A 19,535-nucleotide genomic window follows, 5' to 3' on the forward strand; every position below is an offset into this window, starting at 1 on the left:
AAAACCAAATCCAAAATTGTTAAAACAAATCCAAAATCAGAACTCTGAATTAGATCTGATACCACTGTGCTTATATCCAGAATGTTATAAATGAAAAAGCAAATGTCAGTTCAATGTTAGAGGGGATGCCTAGTTTGTAAGAGGGCTCATCTGCCGCAAAACGTGGTGCCAACACCCCGACGCACGTTTCACCATTCAGACTTCTTTTGGGAGTGATAAGTAATAGATGCACCCCTGGCAAACAGCATGTAGGCGATCCAACCTATCTAATAATGATTTGGAGATTGTGAATCTGTTTTCGGTAAAGATCTGAATGTTTTAGGCCAATGGAAATTTTTTTGAAAAATGAGGTCAATACAAAATCAACAACATTCAACAAAAATAAAAATTCTGACTCCTACAATATCAAGTTATTTGTCCTTTATGATTATAAAATAATGAATAATGTTTGTTTCACAAATTTTTCTTTATTTTTCCTCGCCTCTACATAGAATTGTAAGCCACGAAAACATCAACAAGCATGATTACTACACCATAAGTGACAGAGGTGTCATCCATATGTGTACTGGAGATGTTTTATTCTTGGAGCTGGAACGCTGGAAACAGGAATATCTTTACCACAAATCAATGAAACAGATTCCTACCTTTGCTCTGTTCAGAAAATGGAAAGCTTTTACTGTGTGGAGAAAAAATGTTCGTGCCAAAAAAATTAGTACATGTCGCAAGGCCCTGCAGGAGAATCTGTTCATTGTTAATTCAGTATGTATCCCAAATTGGCTAATTAAGTCTAGCCTATATGTGCACAGTCTTATGTTGATTCAAAAGCATTTATTTTTCACCAGGTTTTTGCCTTCTAATCTGAGAGCAGCAAGATACTGAGTCCAGTGATGTGTCACTTACTGGGCTGCTTGCTGCAGTTTTCATAAAGTCTCTAATTTATCAGCAGAAAATAATGACTAAAAGACTATTAGACCTGCTGTCATATAACCTTCCATATTCATGAGCTCTGCTTATATATCCTATCACTGATTGGCTGCTTTCTGCCTATGCACAGTGGTATAGAATGCTGTCAATCAGGGGTGTGTGTGGGTGATACACAGCTCAACATTTAGAGGACTGGTAGATCTGCAGCACAGAAAACAACGATTTTATCAAAATTGCAGCAAGCAGCCCAGTAAGTGACACATCGCTGGAAGCAGGGTCTCTGGTCCTACATCTTGCTGCTCTGTGGTAGTAGCAAATACCTGGTGACAGATTCCCTCCTTTAATCAATATGATATATAATTTATTCATTTTATAAGGATAGTTAAGAAAGCTGAACATATCGTTACTTTTTCTTCCTGCAGTATCTGCGCCCTGCTCTCCTCAATATCCAAGAAATGTGTTACCGAATCAGTGACATGGGCCTGTGTCGCATTGAGAAGGGGTACACATATACTTTAAAAGAGTTCACAGACATTCAGTTTAAACAGCTAGAAGAGGTATCTTTTCCTAATTCCTAAAAATCAGTGGAAAATATTACCATACTTTAATTGCCAACCTAAAACTCAGCTGTTCTTGTGTTCTTAGGTCACCAACCATCTTTCCGAGTTCCGCGACCTAGCCAAAGAAGTTGTCAGAAGCGCTAGTAGGACTGCTTTATTGGAGGCTGGGTTTACTCCGGATGACTACATGAATGATTCTGACAACTCAGGTGACTTGACATTACCAATGTAATACTCTACTGTATTCTCGAGCTCTGTATGAGGATGTCTCTTGTGTGGAAATACTCAAATCCATGTTTTTATACGCTTGTATGAAACTGACCTCATAGTGAAAAGGTCTTGTATTGAAGTGTGATAGAACTGTAAACCCTTTAACAATGAGGGGCACTGCAGCCAGAAACTTGAGATGCTGCCCCCTGACTGCTGGCCCCTATGCATGTTTAAATAGAGGTCTCCCCCTAGAAAGACACTGACCTGCCGCCCCTCGCCTCCTGTGGTGTGACTGGCCTAAGCCCCGCCTCCTGGATATATATCACTGTGCTGCCCAGCTTCCAGCCTCTCGGCTGCAGGACCCGGACCTGTTTGGGCAGCCGGACACAGAGACCCGCTCCTGGAGGCGGTAAGAGAGCTATCAGCAGGGAGGTAAGCGTTTCAGCTCACAGCACTGTTAGCTGTGAGCGGCTCCCTCTCTGCTGAGGCACAAGCGATGTGTGACCGGTGAGCGCGGCGTTCTAAGGGAACTACCCGCCCGCTGGTCCGCTTGTGCTCGCCATTATTTAACACCCTCACCCCCCCCCTCCTCCCCTAAAATCAGCATGGAGGAAAGCGTTCTGCTCACGGCGCTGTTTGCTGTGAGCAGCTCCCTCCCTGCTGAGGCTCAAGCTACGTGCGCCGGCGAGCGGCGTTCTGAGGGAACTACCCGCCCGCCGGTCAGCTTGAGCCGCCATTAAGTTTGAAAAAGAGCGCTTCGCGCTCTTTGTCATTGGCCCCGCCCACCCGCCGCCCAGCCACCGCCGACCAGACACCGTCGCCAGTGCCGAGGAGGAGCTGGGTAGGGCTGTGTGCGCTCTGCACAGCACCTAAAAGGTGTGCCTCAGAGCGCAGCTGAAAAGCTCCGTTCTGAGGCGCATGGTGCCGGCAGAGAGCGTGCGCTCAGCCTGCAGCTCCTGCCATAGACAGAGCAGGAGCTGCCGGCAAAGCGCACGGAAGTGACATGTCACTTCTTAGAACACAGCGATTCGGGCAACAGCTGAATCGCTGCGTTCTACTATGCAACGTGCGTACGGCCTCTGCACAGTCTCCATAGACTGTGCAGGGGACGCAGGACGCATGAATTAGGCACACAGCATAATTGAAGTGCAGACTCAGTGCAGTCCCTGTCACAGCGCAGGTTGGAGGCACGGTAGGGGGGAATGTAGTATGCAGGCACTAACCTGCAAGAGTTCAAATCATCCCATCCCACACACACTGAACTTCCCCTCCCCTCCGTTTGTATGCCCCGGGAATGCCAAGGGGGCTAGCCTGGGAATGAACCAGGGACCATGTGGGTCTCCCAGTGAGCGGGCGGTTTAAGGGATTCTGTTAGGACTTCAATGTTCAAATTGAGGGGGGCTGGTAGTGAACAGGGGCAAGAAGCAACAGTCAGCAGGTGGCGTGTTTTCCCTCCTGCTGATACCACACCTACACCAAGCCCCCTCCCAGGCCAAAACACACTCCATTTGACATTATGACAATGGTGACTGTTAACAGCCCCGCCCCGTTGTCACACAGTGGATTTCAGCATGTTATGGCGGCGGTGGGTGCGGTGCCGACTATCGCGTTGTACGGTCATGTGCAGGGGTCACGGTAGCAAGCTTTGGCATGGGTAGCCACCATGTCCGGAGTCTGTCATCTTAACCCTTGGATAGGTGTGAGCGTCGTCGTAGCAGGCGTTACGTGGGTAGATCTAGATCCAGTCGTCTTGTCATTTCCTGAATCACCAGGTGAGTACCCTGATGGGGAGTGCGGGGTGGGATAAGTGCCCCTAGGGAGGATAATGTGATGTCACAGGTAACAGGCTTCCCGCCCAGCTCTACATGTTGTCACTAAGTTATTTATAACAAACAATGTTATTGGTGCTGAGGGAATCGCCTTCCCCCGTTTTCTGTTAAAAGCTGTGATGGTATCTAGCATTCCTACCCCTTGTAGACAGCATTCCACAATCTACCTGCTCTAACTGTAAAGAAGCCTTCCCTATTTCGGAGGATTAAGTTTGGTGGCAGTTTATTTATATTGACCACACGGGTATTTATACAAATTATTATTATTTATTATGCGCCATATAATTCATGGCGCTTTACATGCGAAAGGGGTTTTTACATAATAGGTACCAGTATAATAATCATAAACCATACAAGGCACGGTCTGGTACAGGAGGAGAGAGGACCCTGCCCGCGAGGGCTCACAGTCTACAAGGGATAGGTGAGGATACAGTAGATGAGGGCAGAGCTGATTGTGCGGCGCTGTATCAGACTGAGGGTTACGGCAGCTTGTAGGCCTGTCGGAAGAGGTACAAATGAGATATCCTCTAAGACGTCTTTCAAAAATTAAACATATCTTAATTTTTCAACCTTAGTTTAATACAGGCGGCCTCCATTCCTTGTAATAATCTTGTTGCCACCGGTTAACTGACCCTTCAAGTGATTTATTGATTAGTGACAATATTATGGGATCACGGGATCTAACCCCCCTGTTTTACCCCTAATGTCATGCTGTAATTGAAAGAAGGGATCGATATTGGCCACAGTTAGTTTTATCGAAATGTGAGAAGTATATCTCTGTACATTTGCATGGTTTGATTGTTTTTCTAAAACTGCTTCTTTTTTGTAGTGAAGTAATTTTCATCCTTTTGTACTAGATTTTCCCTCTTTGGTTAATTACGTATGTTTTAATTGGTTTTCCTTACCGTAAGAACCGAAAATAAACAAGTGAGATGGGAAAACCGGCAATGTTAGCTATTCGCAGAATAATTATGCCCGCTAATATTTTCTGGACAATTACTTCCTCGTCAAGGGACCTCATGTCTGTAGGTCCCTACACTAAATATAAAAAAAGCAACAATAAGAGGATAATGTCCTCCAAAAATCAAGTATTACTCACAGCAAGTTGGGCTGCAGTGTGTACATCGCCCTGGCCAAAAACTGATGCTCTAGCAGGATACAGCTAAACCCCCACTAAGTGAAGGCATCACAGGTGCAGGAGAAGCAGATCACACACACACCTTCATGGAATGGAGGGGAGGTGACTGCTAGATGATAAAACTGCACACAAGTGGCTTGCATAGAGCGCTGTTCACATGCAGATGACACAGTCACAAACCCGCAGCCTATTAGGTAACGCCCTTCTATTAGATCAGGCGGGCTGCCAAGCCGTACTCCACTGTATATCATGCACGGACAGACACTCTACAATGCAAGGCCCAACAGAAAGGGGCCTGGCTGTATCCTGTACAAACAAAAAAATATGAGGTTTTTGTTGGTATTTATGGCCATAAAACGTAAGCCTACACCCTCGTCAAGGGACCTCATGTCTGTAGGTCCCTACACTAAATATAAAAAAAGCAACAATAAGAGGATAATGTCCTCCAAAAATCAAGTATTACTCACAGCAAGTTGGGCTGCAGTGTGTACATCGCCCTGGCCAAAAACTGATGCTCTAGCAGGATACAGCTAAACCCCCACTAAGTGAAGGCATCACAGGTGCAGGAGAAGCAGATCACACACACCTTCATGGAATGGAGGGGAGGTGACTGCTAGATGATAAAACTGCACACAAGTGGCTTGCATAGAGCGCTGTTCACATGCAGATGACACAGTCACAAACCCGCAGCCTATTAGGTAACGCCCTTCTATTAGATCAGGCGGGCTGCCAAGCCGTACTCCACTGTATATCATGCACGGACAGACACTCTACAATGCAAGGCCCAACAGAAAGGGGCCTGGCTGTATCCTGTACAAACAAAAAAATATGAGGTTTTTGTTGGTATTTATGGCCATAAAACGTAAGCCTACACCCTCGTCAAGGGACCTCATGTCTGTAGGTCCCTACACTAAATATAAAAAAAGCAACAATAAGAGGAAAATGTCCTCCAAAAATCAAGTATTACTCACAGCAAGTTGGGCTGCAGTGTGTACATCGCCCTGGCCAAAAACTGATGCTCTAGCAGGATACAGCTAAACCCCCACTAAGTGGAGGCATCACAGGTGCAGGAGAAGCAGATCACACACACACCTTCATGGAATGGAGGGGAGGTGACTGCTAGATGATAAAACTGCACACAAGTGGCTTGCATAGAGCGCTGTTCACATGCAGATGACACAGTCACAAACCCGCAGCCTATTAGGTAACGCCCTTCTATTAGATCAGGCGGGCTGCCAAGCCGTACTCCACTGTATATCATGCACGGACAGACACTCTACAATGCAAGGCCCAACAGAAAGGGGCCTGGCTGTATCCTGTACAAACAAAAAAATATGAGGTTTTTGTTGGTATTTATGGCCATAAAACGTAAGCCTACACCCTCGTCAAGGGACCTCATGTCTGTAGGTCCCTACACTAAATATAAAAAAAGCAACAATAAGAGGATAATGTCCTCCAAAAATCAAGTATTACTCACAGCAAGTTGGGCTGCAGTGTGTACATCGCCCTGGCCAAAAACTGATGCTCTAGCAGGATACAGCTAAACCCCCACTAAGTGAAGGCATCACAGGTGCAGGAGAAGCAGATCACACACACACCTTCATGGAATGGAGGGGAGGTGACTGCTAGATGATAAAACTGCACACAAGTGGCTTGCATAGAGCGCTGTTCACATGCAGATGACACAGTCACAAACCCGCAGCCTATTAGGTAACGCCCTTCTATTAGATCAGGCGGGCTGCCAAGCCGTACTCCACTGTATATCATGCACGGACAGACACTCTACAATGCAAGGCCCAACAGAAAGGGGCCTGGCTGTATCCTGTACAAACAAAAAAATATGAGGTTTTTGTTGGTATTTATGGCCATAAAACGTAAGCCTACACCCTCGTCAAGGGACCTCATGTCTGTAGGTCCCTACACTAAATATAAAAAAAGCAACAATAAGAGGATAATGTCCTCCAAAAATCAAGTATTACTCACAGCAAGTTGGGCTGCAGTGTGTACATCGCCCTGGCCAAAAACTGATGCTCTAGCAGGATACAGCTAAACCCCCACTAAGTGAAGGCATCACAGGTGCAGGAGAAGCAGATCACACACACACCTTCATGGAATGGAGGGGAGGTGACTGCTAGATGATAAAACTGCACACAAGTGGCTTGCATAGAGCGCTGTTCACATGCAGATGACACAGTCACAAACCCGCAGCCTATTAGGTAACGCCCTTCTATTAGATCAGGCGGGCTGCCAAGCCGTACTCCACTGTATATCATGCACGGACAGACACTCTACAATGCAAGGCCCAACAGAAAGGGGCCTGGCTGTATCCTGTACAAACAAAAAAATATGAGGTTTTTGTTGGTATTTATGGCCATAAAACGTAAGCCTACACCCTCGTCAAGGGACCTCATGTCTGTAGGTCCCTACACTAAATATAAAAAAAAACCATAAATACCAACAAAAACCTCATATTTTTTTGTTTGTACAGGATACAGCCAGGCCCCTTTCTGTTGGGCCTTGCATTGTAGAGTGTCTGTCCGTGCATGATATACAGTGGAGTACGGCTTGGCAGCCCGCCTGATCTAATAGAAGGGCGTTACCTAATAGGCTGCGGGTTTGTGACTGTGTCATCTGCATGTGAACAGCGCTCTATGCAAGCCACTTGTGTGCAGTTTTATCATCTAGCAGTCACCTCCCCTCCATTCCATGAAGGTGTGTGTGTGATCTGCTTCTCCTGCACCTGTGATGCCTTCACTTAGTGGGGGTTTAGCTGTATCCTGCTAGAGCATCAGTTTTTGGCCAGGGCGATGTACACACTGCAGCCCAACTTGCTGTGAGTAATACTTGATTTTTGGAGGACATTATCCTCTTATTGTTGCTTTTTTTATATTTAGTGTAGGGACCTACAGACATGAGGTCCCTTGACGAGGGTGTAGGCTTACGTTTTATGGCCATAAATACCAACAAAAACCTCATATTTTTTTGTTTGTACAGGATACAGCCAGGCCCCTTTCTGTTGGGCCTTGCATTGTAGAGTGTCTGTCCGTGCATGATATACAGTGGAGTACGGCTTGGCAGCCCGCCTGATCTAATAGAAGGGCGTTACCTAATAGGCTGCGGGTTTGTGACTGTGTCATCTGCATGTGAACAGCGCTCTATGCAAGCCACTTGTGTGCAGTTTTATCATCTAGCAGTCACCTCCCCTCCATTCCATGAAGGTGTGTGTGTGATCTGCTTCTCCTGCACCTGTGATGCCTTCACTTAGTGGGGGTTTAGCTGTATCCTGCTAGAGCATCAGTTTTTGGCCAGGGCGATGTACACACTGCAGCCCAACTTGCTGTGAGTAATACTTGATTTTTGGAGGACATTATCCTCTTATTGTTGCTTTTTTTATATTTAGTGTAGGGACCTACAGACATGAGGTCCCTTGACGAGGGTGTAGGCTTACGTTTTATGGCCATAAATACCAACAAAAACCTCATATTTTTTTGTTTGTACAGGATACAGCCAGGCCCCTTTCTGTTGGGCCTTGCATTGTAGAGTGTCTGTCCGTGCATGATATACAGTGGAGTACGGCTTGGCAGCCCGCCTGATCTAATAGAAGGGCGTTACCTAATAGGCTGCGGGTTTGTGACTGTGTCATCTGCATGTGAACAGCGCTCTATGCAAGCCACTTGTGTGCAGTTTTATCATCTAGCAGTCACCTCCCCTCCATTCCATGAAGGTGTGTGTGTGATCTGCTTCTCCTGCACCTGTGATGCCTTCACTTAGTGGGGGTTTAGCTGTATCCTGCTAGAGCATCAGTTTTTGGCCAGGGCGATGTACACACTGCAGCCCAACTTGCTGTGAGTAATACTTGATTTTTGGAGGACATTATCCTCTTATTGTTGCTTTTTTTTATATTTAGTGTAGGGACCTACAGACATGAGGTCCCTTGACGAGGGTGTAGGCTTACGTTTTATGGCCATAAATACCAACAAAAACCTCATATTTTTTTGTTTGTACAGGATACAGCCAGGCCCCTTTCTGTTGGGCCTTGCATTGTAGAGTGTCTGTCCGTGCATGATATACAGTGGAGTACGGCTTGGCAGCCCGCCTGATCTAATAGAAGGGCGTTACCTAATAGGCTGCGGGTTTGTGACTGTGTCATCTGCATGTGAACAGCGCTCTATGCAAGCCACTTGTGTGCAGTTTTATCATCTAGCAGTCACCTCCCCTCCATTCCATGAAGGTGTGTGTGTGATCTGCTTCTCCTGCACCTGTGATGCCTTCACTTAGTGGGGGTTTAGCTGTATCCTGCTAGAGCATCAGTTTTTGGCCAGGGCGATGTACACACTGCAGCCCAACTTGCTGTGAGTAATACTTGATTTTTGGAGGACATTATCCTCTTATTGTTGCTTTTTTTATATTTAGTGTAGGGACCTACAGACATGAGGTCCCTTGACGAGGGTGTAGGCTTACGTTTTATGGCCATAAATACCAACAAAAACCTCATATTTTTTTGTTTGTACAGGATACAGCCAGGCCCCTTTCTGTTGGGCCTTGCATTGTAGAGTGTCTGTCCGTGCATGATATACAGTGGAGTACGGCTTGGCAGCCCGCCTGATCTAATAGAAGGGCGTTACCTAATAGGCTGCGGGTTTGTGACTGTGTCATCTGCATGTGAACAGCGCTCTATGCAAGCCACTTGTGTGCAGTTTTATCATCTAGCAGTCACCTCCCCTCCATTCCATGAAGGTGTGTGTGTGATCTGCTTCTCCTGCACCTGTGATGCCTTCACTTAGTGGGGGTTTAGCTGTATCCTGCTAGAGCATCAGTTTTTGGCCAGGGCGATGTACACACTGCAGCCCAACTTGCTGTGAGTAATACAATTACTTCCACATACATATTCTAAAAGGTATAAATTCACTTTTAGTTTTTGTGTGCGTTGCATGGATTGGGGACGCTGCCCCATCGGGGCTTACGGTCTGGATTCCCTATCTGTATGTTTATGGGGGTGTGGGAGGAGGCTAGAGTGCCCGGAGTAGACCCACGCAGTCATGGGGAGAACGTACAGGCTCCTTGCGGATGGTGTCCTTGGCGGGATTTGGGCCCAGGTCCCCAGGGCTGCAGCTAGCCATTGAGCCACCGTGCCATGCCATAATAGTTTCAAGGGCAGGAACAGACAGATTTGTTGATGGAGTATTACGGCGTTGCAGGGCCAGCTGTTTGGGATCATTTGCGATACAAAGTGTTTATATAGTTATATATAAAAAAAAAAAAATGCTCCTTATGCTGGGCCCGGGGGGACATGGTCCATTAACCTAACTTTGATTGCGCCTTTCCCCCTATTTCGGTTCCAGCTACACAAAAAGGGGGGTGGACTGGGAAATAGGAGAATGACCAGTGGTCCGACCATGCCGGTGGGTAAAAGCCTTAACCAACTACAGCCCTTTCCTCGAATAAGTAATCAGGCTGATTAGGTTTTTGTGGCTTGGAATGATTATGGGTCAACGCAGGGTTGAAGGCAAAACAGGCATCTGGGTTCCGGGTTTGTATCGGGCACCTTATTGCAATCTCAATCTCAGGTATTTTGGTAACTCAACCCACCAGCAGGATCAAGGTTGGAGTTCTCAGCTAGATGGTGGGGTGCTCGGTGAAGTTAGGCCTATGATCCGGGCCTCCATTTTGCATTGACCTGACGGTTCGATGGTACGTTATTCAGCGGGTGTTGCTCTGGTGGTTGATGTGCGTGACGATTTTACAAGCCACCCTCTAGTAATACACGCCCTGCAGTATTCAGCGAATGTGCACCAATTTCGGTTGCAAGCAAACTGTTACGAGGTCGGTCTTCCCATTTTTAAATTGCGGAACGGTACTGAAGCGATGAGGGTCTTGTGGGGTGAAAGGTATTGAAGGGTTGGATGATTATGGTAAGCGAGTGGAGCACAGTAGGCCTATTCTTTTTTAGCCGAAGATTGTTTGTTTTGTTTAAAAAAAAAAAAAAAAAAAAAATAAAAAGAAAAAAGTGGGGGTTTGGATTGTTCGCCCCATTGCAAATCTATACATTGATATTTTGGATCTTTTTCCCTCACTCGGCGGGTGTCCCGACGTTGTCGTTTATGTCTCTTAGGCGAGCGGGTGTATGGGACCAGTTTTTACCCATGACGACGGCCCTTCATTTTAGCGTTACGTAGTTGGTCCTCCATTTTGTGGGCTGGTTTTTGGTTGGTAATGCGACGGTTACTCGTTATTTTGGTGTTTGCCAGCCGTGGTACCCGGCACGTACTCTCCCAGAGTTGGGGTGCTACAAGGCTTCAGGAGCCAGCATACATGAGCACAGTTTTCAGTGGATCAGGTAACGACAATGGAAATGCATTATGAGGGACGTCAGGTCGGAGTTGGTTTTTTGAAATCGGGTTTTATTCGACACGTAAGGAGATTCAGAACAGCGTACAGGGCTAATGTAAAATGACATGATTGTGATTTGTTTATCCAAAAAAAAAAAAAAAAAAAAAAAAAAATTTTTTGTGGGTTTTTGTCAGTACCACCTTGGAGAGACGAGGTGTTTGATGGTTACGAGAATTCCCTGTTCTGACAGTGTTTTTGCCTTTCAGATCCAAGTCGGCCCAGTGATTGGGTCCGAGGTTACTTCCATGTATGTTGTCTGCGAGGAGAGCGGATCTTCGCCTCTTCGCCTTGGTGTTCGGTTCTTGGTTCCTGTTACAGTGAAAGTAATTGGAAAGGTTGCCGGAGCTTGGCTCAGCTGTGGGTCTATCAGAGGCGATCAAGATTGCGTGAGCTCTCTTTTCTACAACCGACTTGGTGATACACATAGGCTTCAAGTAGCTGGTCCAAGGCCGTCTAGCTAGGCCTCTTACCCTTATCCGGTCAGAGAGGTACAGGTTTCCCTGTTTTAGTGCGGAGTGTTACAACGATCCGGTCGAAGGTTACCCTCTGGCCCAGGGGGATTGGAGCTATGGAAGAATGTGATAAGGATCTCTCCTGGCGCATGGTCGATCAGGGCCTACCCAAGTTGTGCTGTTAATAAAGTGTTTTTTTTAAAAAAAAAAAAAAAAAAAAGAGGTTGTTGGTCTGGCACCGCCAGCTGGAAGGCAATATTTGGCTGTCCTTAAGCTCGGATGGGTACACCCCAAAATGATGATGTTATGGATATGGTGGTTTCGGAAATGCCTGGGACGGCTCAGGTATTTCAGTTTTTGGGGGGGGTCGCAGCTTGCTGGCGCGGTGCTGCTCCTTGGCGGAAGGGGTAGAAAAAGTGGTGGTGAAATACCCGCGCCGGACGGCCGGAAGGCGGTACATTTACCTGAACCCCGTGATGTTGGCAAGTTAATGCCTGGTTTAAAGCTGCGACCAAATTTTATGCCAAAAGATGAGAGTGGTTTTTTCTCCATGCCTCTCTCCAAAATGGAAAATTCAAATAAAAGTATTTTAATTTATAAGAGAACGGTGTCGTGTCTTTCTAGGGGGGAAAAATGGTGGTAGTTGGGTCCTGGCAGTCTGAGGGGCACTGCAGCCAGAAACTTGAGATGCTGCCCCCTGACTGCTGGCCCCTATGCATGTTTAAATAGAGGTCTCCCCCTAGAAAGACACTGACCTGCCGCCCCTCGCCTCCTGTGGTGTGACTGGCCTAAGCCCCGCCTCCTGGATATATATCACTGTGCTGCCCAGCTTCCAGCCTCTCGGCTGCAGGACCCGGACCTGTTTCCCACCCTCCCTCCCTTTTTGTTTTCCAAGTTGATTGAGTTTTTCTGTGTTTAAGTCGCAGCAGCGGAAGGGGTAGAAAAAGTGGTGGTGAAATACCCGCGCCGGACGGCCGGAAGGCGGTACATTTACCTGAACCCCGTGATGTTGGCAAGTTAATGCCTGGTTTAAAGCTGCGACCAAATTTTATGCCAAAAGATGAGAGTGGTTTTTTCTCCATGCCTCTCTCCAAAATGGAAAATTCAAATAAAAGTATTTTAATTTATAAGAGAACGGTGTCGTGTCTTTCTAGGGGGGAAAAATGGTGGTAGTTGGGTCCTGGCAGTCTTCCACAAAGTGAATTTATGATAGATCAATTATCTTTATTGAACTGGTTCATGGAAGGAGATACCTAGTCAATTAGATTTTCTTTTTCTGGACAACTTATCAATAGATCACAGACATCTAACATTTCTTACAGACATACTGGAAAACTAGGATAAATCATTCAGATTTTACGTGATGTTTGTCTACAACCTATAATTCTGATACAAAGACATTAGGGGCATTCACTGTGAACTGTAATGATTGCAATTACACTCATAATATTTTGCACAAATTTCTCCAACTTAAAAGAACAAAAAGTGACTGACCTACCATTTCTGGACATTTGGTAACCCTTCATCAATTATCCAAAGCAGATTATGGCTACAAAAGTGTTTCTCATTCTGGAGGACCAAACACATCTATGCATTGCATGGACAAACATTTTCAGTTAGGTTCAGAAATATTTGGACAGTGACACAGGTTTTTGCATTTTAGTTCTTTACCAAAACAAATTCAGGATACAGTTAAATAATCAATATGGGCTTAAAGTGTAGAGTCTCAAGTTTAATCTGAGGGAATTTACATCCTAATTGGAGTGCGGGTTTAGGAAGTATGGTTCTTTAATATGTAGCTGCCTCTTTTTCAAGAGGCAAAAGTAATTTGACAATTATCTCAAAAGCTCTTTAATTTATTGTATGGGCTATTCCCTTGTTAATGGATCATCAATTATGCAGGTAAAAGGTTTAGAGCTGATTCTAGGTGTGGCATTTGCATTTGGAAGCTGTTGCTGTGAACCCACAATGTGCAGTCAAAGGAGCTTTCAATGAAAGAGAAACAGACCATCATTAGGCTGAAAAAAAAAGAAATTCATCAGAGAGATAGTAGAAATGTTAGTAGAAGCCAAATCTACAGTTTTGTACATTCTGGAAAAAATGAACACACTGATGAGCTTCGGTTCGGAACTCAAAATGTCCTGGACGACCACGGAATACAACAATGGTGAATGATCGAATAATCCTTTTCATGGTTCATGGTGAAGAAAAATCTCTTCACAACTTCCACTCAAGTGAAGAACACTCTCCAGGAGGAAGGATTTTCAGTATCTAAGTCTTCCATAAAGAGAAGACTTCATAACAACAAGTACAGAGGCTTCATCACAAAGTGCAAACCATTCATCAGCTCAAAAAATAGGAAGGCCAGATTAGATTTTGCAAAAAAAACATCTAAAGATACCAGCCAAGTTCTGGAAAAGCATTCTTTGGACAGATGAAGCTAAAATCAAGAAAGTGATGAGAAGAATAAAGTATTGAGAAGGCTAGGAACGGCGCATGATTCAAAGCACACTATATCCTCTGTAAAACATAATAAGGCAATGTGATGAAATGGGCATGCACGGCTTCCAATGGCACTGTGTCACTTTTCAAAGATTCGGTCACTATCCAAAATTTTTGTACCTGTGTGTACAGTATAATTAATTGAAATACTATGTCCCAAGAATGACAAAAGTATTTTAGGAGTGATACCTTTATAGGCTAACCAGAAAAATTATATTAGCAGTAACAGTAAAGTATACTAACAGTATAGTTAGAACTGCATAATACTTTATTTTTACCATAGTGGCATTGTAGAGGAACTGAACTCTTGTTTACGGGATTCCACAAAAATGATAGGTGTGTGCCACATTCCCACCATATTCACACTCTATAAATGATCAGTTTATTTTAAAGAGTAATTAAACCTCATTTTTTAATAATTCCAGCACTGAAAGTTATGTAACTATGTAAATCACTTTATTAGGGAGTTTGACTTCATTCCTGTAAAAAATATACATGTAGGTGGCCAATTGTCTACTTTTAGTGTATTTGCTAGCCTTTAACTGCATTGATATTAGAATGTACTCATATGGAGTCAATTCTTGCAGCATTTGTGGTGTAGATTTCACCCATTCTAGTGAATGGCAAAAATCTGCACCAAAAACGCACTCTAGAAACACTACAAAAACGTGTGTTTTTTGCTGCTGTGTTTTTTTTGCCAAGAAATACAGAAATGGTCCTGAAATATCTGCACCAAACACTTAACGTGTGCACATACTCTAAAGGCCCCGTTACACGCAACGACGTATCTAACAATATATCGCCGGGGTCACGGATTCCGTGACGCACATCCAGCATCGTTAGCGACGTCGTTGTGTGTAACAGCTCCGATCGATTGTTAGCGATCAAAAATACTCACCTTATCGTTGATCATTGACACGTCGTTCATTTTCATAAAATCGTTGCTATTGCAGGACGCTGGTTGTTCGTCGTTCCTGCGGCAGCTCACATCGCTACGTGTGACACCGCAGGAATGAGGAACATCACCGTACATGCGGCTTCCGGCAATGAGGAAGGAAGGAGGTGGGCGGGATGTTCCGCCCGCTCATCTCCACCCCTCCGCTTCTATTGGGCGGCCGCTTAGTGACATCGCTGTGACACCGAACGAACCGCCCCCTTAGAAAGGAGGCGGTTCGCCGGCCACAGCGACTTCGCTAGGCAGGTAAGTCCCGTGTGACGAGTCCTAACGATGTTGTGCGCCACGGGCAGCAATTTGCCTGTGATGCACAACCGACGGGGGCGGGTGCTTTCACCAGCGACATCGCTAGCGATGTCGCTGCGTGTAAAGCCCCCTTAACAGCTGTACAAAGGGATAGACAACTCTATTATTACTCACGATGTATGGCTATACCTTTTTGTGTTTTTATTTTATTAGTTGATCTGTAGTTGAAAAATCAGAAGAAAGTACAGTAATAGACTCCTTAATAACGTATATTGAATGTGTAGCCTTGCTCTTTCCGTTAGTTATTATATTTTGTTTTCCTAAAGGCATGATAAATACAATACCAGGACCGGAGGCCACAGATATTCTAACGCTCTCTCATTTTGATGGAGACTTATTCGGAGAATCTTCTGATAAAATGAGTTACACAGAGCAAGCCAATAAGAGAACTCACTGCAGACGGCTGACATGGTTAGTATGCACTTTATTAATGCCTAAAAGCATTTTACGCTATTCACAAACTATACACCTGTCCTCATCTGACCAAGGAAAGTTTGCAGAAGCATAAATGTATACAATGCTTTGAAAAGGTATTTATATCCCATCAACTTTTCCATAGTTTCATGTTACATCAACAAAGATCAATGTACGGTATTTTAGGATTTATTAGAATTTTATGTGATATACCAATGCTAAGTAGAAAGTATTTGTGAAATGTAAAGGAAATGATACATGGTTTTCTAAATATTTTAAATCTAAATCTGAAAATTGTGATGTGTATTTGTATTCAGCCCCCTGAGTCAATACTTTGTAGGACCACCTTTCTCTGTAATTACTGCTGCAGTATTTTGGGGTCTGTTTTTATCAGCTTTGCACATCTAGAGGATTAGAGGCTTCTTTGTAAACTAGTTCTAGCCTAGTGAGATTGGTTAGAGAGCGTCTGTGAATAACAATTTATAAGTCTTGCCACATATTGTCAATGGGATTTAGGTCTGGAGTGTGACTGGGCCATTCAAACACATGAATATGCTTTGATCTAACCTTTCCACTGTAGATCTGGCAGTATGTTTAAGATCCTTGTCCTGCTGAAAGGTCATCCTTCGCCCCAGTCTGAAGTCTTTTGCAGCCTGTAACAGTTTTTCCTCCAGAATTGCCCTATATTTAGCTCCATCCATCTTCCCATCTACTCTGAACAGCTTCCCTGTCCCTGCTGAAGAAAAGTATCCACACAGCATGATGCTGCCACCATGTTTGACTGTAAGGATGGTGTTTTCAGGGTGCTGTTTAATCTTAGTTTTACTTCACACATAGCGTACGGCATTTAGCCCAAAAAGTTCTACTATGGCCTCATTTTACCAGACTACCTTCTTCCAAATGCTATATAGCAGACACAGCCAGCATGTGGAAGAAGGTGGTTTGTTCAGATAACAAGAAAGTAGAACTCAATAAAAAAAGTTAAGTTTGTGAGTGTAAATTGTAAATATGTGGAAAAAGTCACAGTGTATGAATACATTTTGAGGGCACTGTATACTCATCTATAGGTGTATTGTATATAAATTCACACCCTGGGTTCGGAGGGCTGATAAGGTGGCTATGACTTTTTATAATATTATAAGCTGTATGTTTTTTATTTTTTTATTCCATTGCTGGAGAATCCCATTTAACTCTGTGAATTCCATATCTAAAAACAATTTTAAGCCAATACCCTCTTTTGATCTGGAATGGACTTTCTGCAAGGATGGCTTTTAAAAAGCATTTAAGCTAGTCAGTTAACGACACTCATTCATGATTATCTGCCCATGTAAACGTGATGATCATCACCTGACAAATGATGAAGACTCTCATTTATGGCGTGATCAGAGCATTTATGGTGGCAAAAAAAAATTTATTGTTTTTGGCAGCACACACACCATGTAAACAGGAAATGTGCTGTCGATAAAATATTGCTGCACGGATACAGACTGATCGTATTAGTGATTGTTCTTTCACCATCATTATTTGGTGGCCAGTAAATAAAGAGGCACATAGATGAGCGCCAAATAGCTCTATTATATAATTGATCAAAGTTTGTAATGGTGCACATGAAAAACAAAAGGTGTAGACGATGAGTATGAAATTCAGATTATGATCCCCTTTGGGTGACATTTTGTTTTAAGGCGATGGTGTGTTTCTGGTATAACATTGAAATATTTTGCTTTTTACACAGTGTTTTAATTTTGCAATTAGACTTTGTAATTCAATTACTGTCTTTTTTTTCTTATATAGCTTTATTCGACTTGCTGATTACTTGATAGTCAATACGATGCATGTCTTGGCTGTTAATTCAGTCTCCTACTTGCTGAAGTACCTGCTAGAAAAACTGAAAAGCACACCATCTTATGAAGTGATACACACCTGGAATACTGAAGTTAAGGAAGTTGCGGGCACAAAGGTAAAGCCATTTTAGATAAATTACAAGAGCAAAGATATATGATTAAAGGAGTGTTGAAGTAGTTTTTGCTACTTCAGAGGTTTCAGTGATTCTATCAGCGCTGGTGAGAACTCACGGAAATTTGAAAAATTGAAACTCTCTCTGAAAATCTCCAATCCCCAAATAGTGGTTTCTTTATTATACAGTATACTATATATGAATCATGCATACATGTTGCTGTTTCTAGAATAGTAACAAATATCAGAATATATAACTGCATAGTAATAACAGACATTTCCAGCATCCACCCTGACTTAGCCAAACCCCCTCAACACATCTTTGGTTCAAAAGTGAAATCACATCCCTTTATAAACTATGTTTTGACAGACCTAAAGATTTTATCTCCTTCCTTTAATTAACAGGAAGTAATGAGTAGAGCTGGGTGGATTGGCTTTTTTCTAAAACCCGGTTCCGATCCAGAATCCGGTCCTCATATAAGTCTATGGGATCAGGAACCGGAGATTAAAAATGTTGGTAAAAGGGATATGGAGATAGGCGCAAGCGCACTGTACTCATCCATTCTATGTTATGGCGGCAAGCTGGTTCCAAGTCGCGCATTCTTGTCCGGAGCAGTCTTCATTGAATATAAATTGCTTTCCCTGCCCACCAGTGCCGGTGATTAGTTGCCATCGGCCACGCCCCCACACTGAGTGGCAGTGTGTCAGTTGACTGCTTCTATTCACAGCTATGCTTGTCTATATCGTAGGCCTAGGTTCCACTGGCATATGGCATCAAATGCGAGAGTATCGGATGCGATATGCTAATGACCCTCGGCTCAGGCTCTGCTGCGAGCTTGGTCAGAGTGTCATGTGACTGTGACCCGATCCTGCGATCGGATGACAGCTGCGGAGGAGAGGGAGGCATTAATCCCCCCATCTCTTCCATTGTCAGCTTGTGCGTATATTGCAATGCAGTTGGATAACATCCGAGTGCAGTCCGATGTTTATTTTTCACCAATAGACTGGGTGAGAGTGATAGGAGAATCACAGACAGGCCGGTGTTACACTTGCGTGTGACTCACTCGAATATTGAGTTGCATAACCCAGTTCTGTACAGGAGCGTGCATCTGCATGTTCTTCCATGCAACTGCACCCTCGTGTCTGGAGAGCAGCAAGCCGGGTGTGACTTAACTTGTGTGAGTCACACGTAAGGCCGGAGTCACAATTGCAAGAGACTCGCGCGAGTCTTGCATTGGCATCACCTGACACGGTCGCACACCTTCTGGACAGGAGCATCTCAGCTGCATAGAAAGACATGCAGCTGACCCGCTCCTGTCAGCAGAGCGCGTTGCAGTGTCAGGTGATGTCGATGTGAGACTTGCGCAAGTCTCTTACAAGTGTGACTCCGGCGTAAGTGTAACACCAGCCACAATTGCAGCATGCTGCGATTTTTACCTCAGTCCGATTAAGGCTGAGGAAAAAGTTGCAGATGTAAGCTGCAACATTGCCTTATATGGGCCGAGTGCAATGCGAGATTTTCTCATTGCTCTCATGTGAGTCATACGTCAGTGTGACTCTATCCGTATAGTAAAAATAAATAAACAAAATATAAAAATGGTGTAGGATCCCCCCATATTATGATAACAGCACAGATAAAGCATACGGCCACAGGCTGCAGCCCCACCCTGCGCTTATCTTGGCTGTCAAAAGAAGAGGAACCGCATGTGGATTTTTTTAATATATATTCTTTAAATAAATAATTAAAAAAACAGAGTGCGGTCCCCCCCAATTTTGATACCCATCCAAGATAAAGCCCGACAGCTGGGGGTTGGTATTCTCAGACTAGGGAGGGCCACGGTTATTGGCCACCCCCTAGCCTAAAAATAGCAACCTGCAGCTGCCCAGGATTGTCGCATCTAT

The 19,535-nt window shown here is 44.4% G+C and overlaps 1 protein-coding gene across 1 annotated transcript in view; it reads left to right on the forward strand.

Moving 5' to 3' along the window:
• The window catches only part of DNAH6 (dynein axonemal heavy chain 6), a 596,499-nt gene that overhangs the window by 44,192 nt on the left and 532,772 nt on the right, over positions 1-19,535 (forward strand). The window contains exons 5-9 of the mRNA XM_075352201.1: positions 492-759; positions 1,347-1,481; positions 1,570-1,693; positions 15,533-15,677; positions 17,472-17,637. Of these exons, the coding sequence (XP_075208316.1) occupies positions 492-759; positions 1,347-1,481; positions 1,570-1,693; positions 15,533-15,677; positions 17,472-17,637 (838 nt within the window). The remainder of the gene's footprint in view (positions 1-491; positions 760-1,346; positions 1,482-1,569; positions 1,694-15,532; positions 15,678-17,471; positions 17,638-19,535) is intronic.

This window comes from Anomaloglossus baeobatrachus, chromosome 1 (assembly GCF_048569485.1).
Source record: "Anomaloglossus baeobatrachus isolate aAnoBae1 chromosome 1, aAnoBae1.hap1, whole genome shotgun sequence".
NCBI classification, from domain to species: domain Eukaryota; kingdom Metazoa; phylum Chordata; class Amphibia; order Anura; family Aromobatidae; genus Anomaloglossus; species Anomaloglossus baeobatrachus.